This window comes from Equus asinus, chromosome 16 (assembly GCF_041296235.1).
Source record: "Equus asinus isolate D_3611 breed Donkey chromosome 16, EquAss-T2T_v2, whole genome shotgun sequence".
Classification (NCBI taxonomy): domain Eukaryota; kingdom Metazoa; phylum Chordata; class Mammalia; order Perissodactyla; family Equidae; genus Equus; species Equus asinus.
Genome location: NC_091805.1, coordinates 3,819,274 through 3,831,734, shown reverse-complemented (window position 1 = coordinate 3,831,734; position 12,461 = coordinate 3,819,274). Strand labels below are relative to the sequence as shown.

Below are 12,461 nucleotides of genomic sequence, written 5' to 3'. Positions count from 1 at the left end.
CAACCAAACCTAAGCCGGGAGTCATGTTCAGACACTCGCCGTTATTCCATTTCACATTCCATCGTGGGACGGGATGGGACAGCGTTCAGGAACCGACTTACCACAAGGCTAGTGTTGAATTTGTAAAACCTCTGGACTGTCCTGTCACTGAAGCTGTTGCACAGGTTCTTCTTGACGAAGTTGGGGTGGTTCAGGATGTCATTTGCTACCAAGGGCTCCTGGCAAGGCCAAACAGAACAGAAGACAGACGCCGTGTAATTAACGAGCAGCGGGCTGCTGGAGCACTGAGCCATCCGCTGCGTGACAAATACCTTGTGGGTTATGTGCTGCTGTTCCACAGGTGCGTGTCCTTTGGGGTCAATGAGGGTTGGATGGGCCACCAGATAACCCCTGTCCTCCATTATGAAGCACCTGTACCAAAACAAGTGCCATTCCTCAGTCATGGAAGCTGTTTGTCTACACTTTCAGAGAGGATTTATCGTGCTAACCCCCAAACAAATGCATTTATTTCAGGCTCTCAATAAGCGTTCACTGAAAAAAATTTAGGAAGGCTGGCAGGCAGGGAGACAGAGGCATTGTTCTTGAGGGGCTGGATCACTTGGCATCCAGGTCAAGGTGATAGAATTGCTCCTCACTCTGAGGTCACCCCCATAGTTCATTCAGAATGCGCCCACCCACTCCAAGTAAGATGGACTCGAAAATCTTTTCAAGGGTGTACAAGTGGGAAGTTTATCCTTTTTTCGGGAGGGAGACTCTGAAGAAAGTGGCCTTGAGTATTTATAGACACAAACTTTAAGTAAACTATACAATTTCTTCCTTTGATGATAAACATACATAAAATATGACATTCAGGAACATACAAAAATATATTTGATGGAAACACTAAATAAATAAAGCTAGACTTGTCAGATCCAGACTACAGTTACTCCACATCCATCATAACAGTTTGCCGTGAATCCTGCACTCCCCTAGCAAGGGCCAGTGTGAAATTCAGCACTGATATGAAGGGTGGGCTGTGAGATTGAAATAAGAAAGCTATTTTTAAAAGTGGCCTGCATGAAATCAAGGGGATGCCCTTGCTTTGATCAGACACGTTCCTTTGAAATTCTGGCGGCAGAGGCTTTTAGTTCCATGAGCCTCGTTCTGGGGAAATGTACAAGGGAACAGTCTAACCATCTGGAAATCGCATGAAGACTCAGGTTGAATAACTCAGTTAACATCAAAGGTACTACCCAACAGTACTCTCTGGTCTTTCTAGCACCTAAGAAACAGGAAACCTCTAATTACTGACTCCTAGGGAAATAAGAGCTTCTGGAGAATTCTGTGCCACAGTTACTCTCCTTGTTATGAGCCAAGTTTGTCTGTCTAAATCATGAATGGATGCATCTTAGAAAAATAAAAGGACAAAACCTTCTTAATAGAAGGCCCAGGTAAGGGTCTCCACTTCTGGTCTTGACCATGACAACGTGGTTGCCATTCAACTAGAGATGGTTGACCCTGTTTTCTTTGTATTTTGCAGCTGGATAGGAAATGGAGTCCCTGAAAGGCTTACCTTATTTTGTTGCCACCATCTTGGTTACAAACTGGTAATAAGTCCATCAGAACCTTGTAGAAGTATCTGAGTGTGAAGTCGATGCCCATCACAGCTACAGTGTGCCCGGAAGACAGCTGTGTACTTCATGTGGAAAAGATCCATGAAAACAAGAGGTGTCTCTTACTTACAGGTAAAAACTATGTTCATTCCTAAGGACATTGTATGTTTTCAGAAATACATGTCTGCCGTTCCTCTGCACTTCCCACCCCCATACAAATGATCAACTAAATGACTGATTTAGCCTAACAGGGAGATTCGATGAGAGAAAAATTTAAGACCAAAGGAGAACTTTTAAATCAGCCCAAACCATGGGCAGCTGCGGAATACGGGTAGTCTCAACTATAGATGTTCAGACAGTGGCTGGACTTTCTTTGGCAAGAATCTGGGGTTTGGGGGAATAGGCATCAGGTGCGAGGCTGGATGCAAGGCTACTATGGTTCCTTCCAACACGGAACCCTTAGACAAGGAACCTGAGCGATCCGCTTAGTTATTTCTTTCACTTTATAGATAAAGAAACCAAGATCTCAAAGGTTAACTGACTAGTGTAAGGTCACACAAAATAGTAAAAATAACGCCTCGTTTTCTTTCTATAACACTAAGCCGGGTTCTATTCAAAACACAGCTCATGCTCTGGAACAAGGCTCTGCTGGTTCACAGGCCAGTCTGTCTCCATTCTAAAATGCTACTCTCAAAAAGAGGAATGCCAAGCAAGAGGATGTTGGGCAGTACAACATGGCGCTTGTACCTTTTGGTTCTGGAATCAAGCATCTGGGGGAAAATTCTGGCCCTGCTGGTTTCTATCTATGTGGCTCCTGGGATGTTACTTAACCTTTCTAAGCCTCAAGTTTTTATCTGAAAATGGGGATAATAATAGTATCTACTTCATAAGGCTGTTATTGGGATTGAAGAAGATGGTGTTTATAGTGCTTAACAAGCTGCCTAACATCGAAAACACCCAATAAGGAGATGTTCCTCTAAAGAAAACGAGACAGAGCTTAAAGCTCAGGCCTGGACAGAGAGTGAACTCATTCTTCTCCCAGAAATTGCGAGATATATCAGAAGCATGGACTTCTGACCTGGAACCTAGGGTCTTCTTAAAGTATGCTCATGGGTGGTTGGGGGGTGCTGGGCTTACTTGGTCAATGACCTCCTGTGCTTCCGTGGCTGGGAATTTGCACGGTTTACCCAACTTAAGGTGTTCCAAGAGCCCATCACTACCATCATCTACTAGCCTGATTTCTTTATAAAGAAAATACCAAAAGAAAAATGATGGTATTATTAACAAAAACCTTAAAAATAATAATTGGAAAGCTCAGAAGAAACACCCCAAAATAAAATCCTCTTTTGGAAAATCAGAATTTGGAGTGAAATTAGCTTTGCCACGTAGACAACTGCCCGCTTCTGGTTACCACTGATACTGACTTACACCAACCCCATCCCCCAAAAACTGTCTAGGAAAAGGGACCACGACCCATAATGAAATTTCTACCAGAGCTGTGCTGTTGAAACTCTATTTCGCTTGGGATGGGGAGGACCATGTTGCAGGACTGTCTGTGAGAGGCTACTGCCTCAGTAAGAGTCCCTATTGTTACTGAAGTCTCATAATTCCCTTGTGGAAGAAACCCAAGCCCCACACGGGATTTGGGAGTTGTAGCAAATACTGCTTTGCTGAAGTATCCGTCAAAGGAAGCAGAAATCTCTCTTGGTTGTCCAGGAAGGAGGGATGCGTCTGAACAATACCTGTGATCACAGTAATGGCTTCCATTTACTGAAGAGTCACAATTTATAGGCACTCTGGTGGCCATCTGAATACATCATTTCAATTATTTCTCACAGAAAGCTTATGAGGCATTATCATTTCCAGAAAACTGAAGCCTGGGAAGGTTAAGTAGTTGGCCAAAGTCCTACAGTGAATAACTACGGGAAGCAGGAATTTAAACCCAGCGTCTTCAGCTCTGAAGCACATATTCCTAACTGGTAGGTTATCTTGTCTCCTTAGATCTGCACAGCTCTCGAGAGTTTCCAAACAATTTCACAAGATCTATTTAGTTTCCTGTGAGGATGTCAGGAAGGAATTATAGCTCTCATTTTATAAAGGAAAAATTAGGCTTAGAATGGTTAAAAGATTTAAACAAGACTGATCACCTTTTATGTAGGGTATAGAGACCAGCGTGCAAATCACAATGCAGGTTTTCTGGGACAAGTTAACTTTTGTTTCTAAACTTCCCCTGTAGAACTGCCATCTGCTCCAATATGGTCAACACGCTAAGGAAAAGCCGGCACATTGCCCATGTAAGCCTAGCATTCATATTTTACCTGCATTTCAAAAATGTACACTGTTGCCATAGCAACTCATAACGAATACCACAGAAAATCAAACCAAGCCTACATTTCTGAGTACAATGGACCATGCTGTTTGCAGCAGTTGTTTGAGATTTCCACTGCCAAAGACCCGTCTGACCAGTCCTTTAATCATTGACTGTACTTCATCATGTCTACCAGCATTATCACTCTCCAAAGAACGCACGTCCAGATTCTCAGGCCACTAATAATTCGCGTGAAGAACCACAGCATGGCTACTAGGAGGAACTGCTAAGTGGGCACTGAGTTAAAAGGCCCCGCCCCCTGCTATCAGCCAAACCACTTCTGAAAACCAAGGGTGAATGAGAACACTCCATGACGATTGAACAGTGGCTTAAGTCCTCCCTTCTGACCTATTATTAAAATGCCAGAAATTTGAAGCACAAATAGCATGATAACAAAAATAACTGCCATTTATTTGGGACTCAACATTGTCAAGCACGGGGCTAGGTATTTTACACGCTTCATCTCTAATTCGCATTTTATCAGTTCAACACTGGCATTATTACCTCTATTTTACACATAAGGCTCCGAGTAGTCATGGAACATCATCATCATCATCATCATCAAAGGATTTATTTAACGTTGAGCCCGTACCATGTGCCAGGCACTGTTCTGAGAGCTGCACCTGTTATTTAACGTAATCCTTAAATAATCATCTGAGATAGGCTCTAGGAGCCCTCTTTCCTAGGTGGGACAACCAAGGCAAGAAGGACTTGTTCACAGCCACACAAACAGGCAATGGCGAATCGCCTTTTCCTGAGTGGAATCCTATCCTAGGAGGAGGTGAGGTGCTCACGTTGGCACACGAGGCCACAAACCTGGTAATCATTTGAAAAAAGAACCTTCACAGAGCCCGCCTATCAATACATCCATTAAAGCTACAGATGCTTTGGCTGAGAACCAGAAGCGGTCGTTGACTTGCATGCTACACTATGATCAACAAAAACTACACAGCTTTAAGTAAGAAAAGCACGCTCAGCTAAGGGAAATGTTCAAATGATCAAGTCCTTGAGGCTGCACATTGATCATGGCAAGAGCAGGTACTTATCCTAGAATACGTTCCCCGTGAGCCACGGGTGGACAGAATCCAGGATTTAAATGACGCTTAACTCTTGTTAAACTTGAATAGCTAAACTTGTTCAACACACTATAAAAAGGAACCAAATACGGGAATTAAACCCAGGTTTTTCTAATTGGAAAGCCCACCTATTTCCGTCATGCTTCATTTGGACTGACACCATAAATATTTGTAAATAAACTAAATGAAAATTCTCCCATCCATCCAAATTCCAACAAAAACATGTCTACATATACATGAGCATAAAAATTCGCACTTCCCTGCAGCAGCCCCCCCCACGCCCCAACGAAAAGAATACCATAGAGAACAACTGTCTCCTGATAATGAGCGGCAGGTGAGAGAAGCCTGATGGCACGCCCAAGACTAAGCGAGATGCATGCAGGTCGTCGTTTTCTCCAGGCCCCCCAACAACATCTTTAAGATCCCATTCTGGCCCACGTCATTGTCATCAGAGATCAAGATGCCTGCTGCCCCCTCAAAGAAATCACCTTTGTTTACTTTTTCTCAACTGATTGGAATACGTAGGAGGGATGACAAGGCTCCTAGTCAGACAATAGTAGGCGTATGCCTGACAGATGGTCTGTTAATGAAAACATCGGAAAGATCTGCTCTAAATGAGTGTGTGCCTGTTTATATGTGAAATATTACATTATGGGAGCAACTGACAGAGTCAAAGACACCGTTCCCCGTAAAGGAATCAACATCTGGCTGGTGGCAGGGCCCAGATTTCCACGGAGACACAGGTCATGATATTGAAATTCCACACAGTACTGCTTTCCCAATTCTTGCTCCCAAAGCACCTGCATTAGAAGAATTCTACTGAATGTCAATCATTTGATATATAATGAGCACCAGTGAAAAGCATCAAGTTAAGGGGGAAAATCTGTCTCCCATAAATTTTAAGGCATCGTTACAGGTACCAGTCAAACTATGGTCTTTCTTGGTTGCTAGGGAAAAACAGCTATTTGTATAACTAAGGGATTAAAACAATGTGTTTGACTTGCCTCTCCACCCAAGATTTCACTGACATTTGCAGCTTAAATACTGAAACCTCAAAAGCAGGAAATATAAAGCACTCTAAATATATTTATAGTGATACTGACATTTTATTGCATTCCTGGAAAATCAATTTTCAAAATGCCTTTTTTTGTTTTCCAAGAGGCAGTGCAAGGACGAAGTAAAAACAACAACAAACTCCTAGATAATTCTAAAGCGTTAGATCCAAATACAAGAGGCAATAAATTTGATACTTTTTTGTCTTCACTAAATTGTTCCTTTGCTTGGGAAAATACTCTCTTAGTAATGATAATTGTCGGGCTCCTGTTGCTATTTTTTTGACTTGCTCAAGACTGGCATTTCTACCAACTGCTCTGCCGCATCTCACACCTTTCCCTGTCTTCTTCATAAGCATCTTCACGGCTGCTGAGAACCGGGCTTAGAGCTTTTTACCAACTCAACCGAGAGAACCTTGAGGTAGGTACTATCCCCATTTTACAGATGTCAGAGGGAAGCTCAGGGAAGCCAAGATGGTGCAGCTAGAGAAGATACTCAAACCTCAGCTTGCCTCACTTCAAAGGGCATGCTTTCGCCACCGATCTTTGGTGTCTACTGTTGTATTCAAATTTTTAAAATATCCTTGAGGTCGTTAAGAAATGACTAAAAATTATTACCTGGACGAGTGAATTGTGTGACTGATGGTCACTACGTAGCCAGCTCCTCCAACGTCTAAGTACGGGCCGGTCAGAGAAATCAGGCCCGGATTAGCCACTGCGTGGAGGTACCTAACCGAGGCCAAGGAGAGTCACGTTATTTTAGAGAATGAACCACCACTCTCTAAACGTCAAAGAAAGTGCGTGTGTAACTCTAAAAATATTTATCATAAATTGTGCCTGTGTGACATGAGAATTCAAAGGGATTCCTATCTTCCTGACTGTAGCATCAACACAAGAGGTCAAGACAATCTGAAATTCTCTTTTTAAAACAGACAGTGAACTCAGTACCAATCTGAGCTTTTAATAAGCTCGACAGCATAGATGTTTTAGAGGCTAAAAGAAAAAGAAATTAACGAATGAAATAGAAACAAATACAATTTGGCAAATAAAAACGCACCCTGGTGATACCATGGTAAGGGGGGAACATGCAGCAAGAATAGAGACTCAGGAGTGACTCCGTCACTAAGCAGCCCGTGTCCAGAAGTCCTGTTTTTAGGCCCAAGTTGCCCTCATACCATACCACCTTACTAGCTTTTGTTTTGAAAACCAGAGTAAAAGTAAAGCCCAGAAGTAAAAAAATGTTTCTGAATTTACACGTGTTCCTTTTTCATAGGTCATGCACGAGCTGTGGCGTGACGCCATATCACGTGCAGTGAAATGAAGTACACCCACGACGGACACGTTGCACACAAGGTAGGACTCAGACAAACCAGTAGGAACCGAAATGGCCAAGCACAAAGCATTTCAGGCTCAAGATCTCAATGACGAGAGAAAAGCACTGCAGACAGAGGAAGCCCACAAAGCAGTTGTGAATACTACGCTTAAAGAAAGATTCAAAAACGTTTTCACTGCCATGAATGTGTCTTCTTTCATGTGACTGCCTGAAGTTGCTTTATTGTACACACTTATCATGTCTCTCCAGGATTTGGGGGGAACCTTTGATAACGGAAGCCCCTAAAACTCACCATTGTCTCCTAGTGGGATCAAATGCTTTGTCCATGAGGGAACCAGGATAAATTCTGAGGACGCCATTGGGCGTTGCTATGTAACGGCGGACAATGTAAGTGTTCAGGCTACTCATTTCCATTTGTGTCATCCATTCATCTGTGACGTGGCTGGTAGCCATTACTTCATTTCTGACAGAGAACTAGGAAACAAAGGAAGACATAGCAGGGACCCTTTAAGTCTCACATGAAAAGAGAGTGGACCGCTGGCAGGGCTTCCCAAACCTCTCTTGCAGAGAAGCCAGGCCCAATTACTCCTTAAAAATCTTTCCACAGCAGATGGATACAGCCAAACTTGGGGAAAACAAACACCTCCTGAAACAGAGTCTGTGGATTTGTGATTTACTCAATTGTGCACCCTAGCGAGGCTGTGTGTGTTTAAGAGAAAGCCCATAGTGAACTATTACACACACACACACCGCCCCCCGCAGCTAGATCTCGGCTCCTTAAACTTCATCATGTTCCTCTTGGCAGACAGTGGGGGCACTTCACTTCTTTCCCCTGAGAAAAACGAAGCTGGGAAAGTTTCCCCCACCTCTAAGTCACACCCTACCCAGAAAACCCCTAGTGCATCTGAGGCCTGAAAGAGACTCTTCATGTGGCCCGCGGGGCTTCTTAATCCATCGGCGGGTGCTGGCCGCCCGGCCTCCCGGGCCGCTTGCTCTCCCCTCCGGCTCCAGCGGAGCCCGCAGACCCGAGCTGGCCTCCCCGCCAGGCTGGCTCCGGCGCCCACCCGGCCCGCCCGCACTCACTTTGAGCCCCGGGTTGGCGATGAGGCGGGTGTTGTCACTGAGATAGGCTGTGTAGTGCTCCACCATGCGCTTTGTCTCTGGCTGGCTGAGGTGTTCGTAGGGGGAGGAAAAGCTGCCAGCAGACAGCATGACGGTTGGACTTTCTGAAAGAGAGGCAGACAAAGGAGCCTGAGGACGCCGGGGCTTCCTCTCAGGACCAGACACAGGCACCCAGGGCTCTGCCATCTGTCACTCTGCTGGCTTACCGTCCTCCATGAAGAAAGCAAAGGACCCCACCCGGGAGGAGCTGAAAAGGAAGGAAAGCCACATTCTCCCCCTTCAGGGAGCTGACCGTCATGAGGGAACCAGAAGAGACACACGTACAAATACACACAAGCGCCCGGAATGGCAAACGTTCAAAACCTCTTCAATCTACACATGACACCTTACTCTTCTCAGGACCAAGGAGGCCGCGTGTGACGTGGAGCCAGACTGGGCTGAATCTGGGCTCCACCCGCCCTCTCCTGGCTGGGTGACGTTGTGACGTCAGGGGCATTGTGATAGACGATGTTTTTCTCATCTGCAAAGTGGGGGAAATTATAGCACCAGCTTAAAGAGTTGGGGTGAGAATTATATCAGAAAATGAGTTACTAAACGTAAAACACATGGAACAGTGATTGGCACACAGCAAGGCTCTGTGTTAACGATTCCTTTTCATCTAAGTATCAGCATCTAGGAAGAAGGAAAAACGGAATAGTGGAGTCAGTGCAAAAGTCAAATACAAAAATTTATTCTCACAGATGGAGGCAGCCAAACTTGGCATAAACAAAAGCTTGTGGAAACAGAGCAGTTAACGTATACATATTTAACTGTTGGTCCTATCTAAGAGGAACAGCCCAGTTTTCTCTATTTAAGACAGAAATTCTCACAACGAATTACATTATGAAACAAAAACACTCCATCTTTGTCTTTGAAATTTTCTACCGTTCAGCCTCATCATATCTTTAAAAGCTTAGGAGAGCACGCTCCCGTGTGCTATCTCATTTAAATCTGTGGGTCATTTTGTTCCTTTCCTTAGCTCTCATTCCTGGTGTCTTGTTTGTTTGTGGTCTGGTTGTCTCTGACTGTGCTGGATCTCGTACTTAAAAATGAACTTTTAGGAACAGTTGAGGCCTCACAGGATGGGAACACCATCCTCCAGAGAGGACTGTTGTTTGATTCTGCTGGGAGCCACCCCCCAAGGAGAGGCAGAGTGGTCAGGCGGAGACAGTGCCCAATAAGGAGCCCGTACTGGCCTAAGCACCACGCTGTGGGACTTTGGGGTTCAACTAGTCCATGACTGGCTAATGCCGGAGGTTCCCTAGACCATTCAGACGTCAGGAATCTCAAGTCAAGGGCTGATTTCGTTTCGTTCACCCTTACCCTGAAGATGTAGGGACCACTGCTAACAGCATGTACGTGGGGGGGGGGGGGGGGGCGGGGCAGAAGGGAGAGGCTTCATTTCTTAGTCTCCACCTTTTTTGGGGACCCTGGATTCGATTTTGCCTCTCTCCCTAGCCCTAAGAAGCTACCTAAAGCAGTTTAACTTCACAGCTGTGCCTTCTGGATTGGTAAATATGTGCACTGCAACAGTGGCTTTAAGTGTTGGCTGTCTTCTCTGGGCTCTTATCTTCTCCTAGACTTTGGCCCAGTGATTCCTCAGAATCATATCTGTTCTTTGATGCCACTCAAGAAGATTATTTAGGGGCTGGCCCCGTGGCTGAGTGATTAAGTTCACATGCTCTGCTTCGGTGGCCCAGGGTTTCGCCAGTTTGGATCCTGGGCGTGGACAGGGCACCATTCATCAGGCCATTTTGAGGGTGGCATCCCACGTAGCACAACCAGAAGGACCTACAACTAGAATACACAACTATGTCCTGGAGGGTTTTGGGGAGAAGGGGAAGAAGAAGAAGAAAAAAAGATTTTTTTTTTTTTTTTTAAAGATTTTATTTTTTCCTTTTTCTCCCCAATGCCCCCCGGTACATAGTTGTGTATTCTTCGTTGTGGGTTCTTCTAGTTGTGGCATGTGGGACGCTGCCTCAGCGTGGTCTGATGAGCAGTGCCATGTCCGCGCCCAGGATTCGAACCAACGAAACATTGGGCCGCCTGCAGCGGAGCGCGCGAACTTAACCACTTGGCCACGGGGCCAGCCCCGAAAAAAAGATTTTTAAAAAAAAGTTTCCACCCAGGATTTTTAGTTCTTCTCAGTGGATGGGTCAGAATTATCTAGTCTGCCATCACCAGAAGACACTGCTTCCAGGAATCCTATGTCTCATTTAATTCTCATGGCCTAGCATTAGTATTATATTTACATCAAGGAGAAGCAAACCAGAGGCTTCGAAAGGTTAGGCTGCCTTGCAGTGTGCTGTGGATTCATGTGCATATGCTCATGGGCCCTCTGTGCAAGGATGTGCCAGAGATGCAAGGATGTTCCAGGGAAAGGATTATCCTTGAACTCAAAGGACCCAGATGGAGATACCAGAAATAAAGAAAATAGAGGAGACCAATATAAGAATTACACAATAATATAAGAAATGTCAACAGCAGGGACAAGAGAATAGGGTCAGAGGAGGAGGTTTCTTTGGAAGTGGGCCTTTCTTGTGGTGACAGAGTCTGGGCATCTTTGAGAAGGCTGCTGCAGTAATATGGATTGAGGGAGAAGAAGAAACAAGATACAGAGCCCAACGATTGTGCCTCGGAGGTAGACACACGTGCTTACATACACACACGCATGCTTAACTGCACTGGACGGTAGACTTTAAAAAATGCCTCTTTATGTACCGAGAAAGACAAGGCCCCCCTGCCTCCTCAGAGCTCTGACATACATTTAACATCCTGCCTCAGAATCCCCATCAGCAATGCAGTCAGATGGAAACCATTCATTTGCCATTGTTTCCCTTATTTCTATTCCCTTTTGATGATATTTTAATTATCTTGCTTCATTTTCATTAACAACTGATCCTAAACCGCCCTTGATGACCCCTCCACATTGTCCTGGGGGGTTCTACTACCAAGGTGACGTGGTTGGTAATGTGGGAAAGCCAGACACTGGCCTACGTGTGATCAACAATCAGTTCATTAGCTGCATGTAAACTATTTGAGGTGATAAACTCGACATTTTCTGAGTGTTTCTGTGAGACAAGACTGTCCAATTAGAATACAATGCAATCCACAAATGTGATATAAACTTTCCCAGTGGCCACATTTAATAGAAAGAAACAGGTTAATTTTATAATATAGTTTATGGAATCCAATATATCCAAAACATTAGCACGTTAACATGTGATCAGTATAAAAAATTAAGTATGTATTTTACACTTACAGTAAATCTCGGCTTGGACCAGCCGCATTCCAAGTGCTTAACAGCCACACGCGCCTGGTGTCTACCATATTGGACAGTGTGGCTCTGCGAGATTATCCAAGGGAAATAAAAAAATCTAGGCTTGAGCTTTTTTCTCACCGAGAGAAACTCCTGCACTTCGCTGTCTCAAGTTTCAAAACATGACCTCATTTTACCAGCAGTAGTGTCTAAGCTCGTTCCCACAGCACTTAAGACAATCATGTACATCTTAGCTTCTCAGTGAGCATTTCTTACAAATGTGAATTAAAGAGCGCACATACTTTTTTGTTTAACAAAAAACAAAACCCCCAAAACCTAAATCAAAACAAACAAATGTAAAATCCAACTTTGATTGACATCTCTGGCTCTCTCCAGGCTGTCTACACTGCAGGAATGTGTCAGAGAAGAGATCACCTAGTCTGGCCTGCTCTCCTGCTCTCATATCCAGGCAGAAAGTCTCCAGGATGGAACTTAAAAGAGGACCCAAACACAAGTGCTCTCACTTGCACTCTGGAGACTGATGACCTCTGTCCTTGACCCTCTTCCCACCTGTGTCCCCTCTACTCAACTGGCCAGTTGTGTGATGATTCTTAGTTATT

General features: G+C 44.5%; 1 protein-coding gene across 2 annotated transcripts in view; it reads right to left on the bottom strand.

Annotated features, from left to right (window-relative positions):
- CACHD1 (cache domain containing 1) overlaps positions 1-12,461 on the bottom strand; it is a 197,490-nt gene that overhangs the window by 17,552 nt on the left and 167,477 nt on the right. For both annotated transcript variants that reach the window (XM_014855338.3, XM_070486469.1), the window contains 6 exons: positions 8,505-8,647; positions 7,714-7,895; positions 6,707-6,817; positions 1,553-1,675; positions 312-411; positions 102-218 (listed from right to left, as the gene is read on the bottom strand). In XM_014855338.3, coding sequence (XP_014710824.3) covers positions 102-218; positions 312-411; positions 1,553-1,675; positions 6,707-6,817; positions 7,714-7,895; positions 8,505-8,647 — 776 coding nt within the window. The remainder of the gene's footprint in view (positions 1-101; positions 219-311; positions 412-1,552; positions 1,676-6,706; positions 6,818-7,713; positions 7,896-8,504; positions 8,648-12,461) is intronic.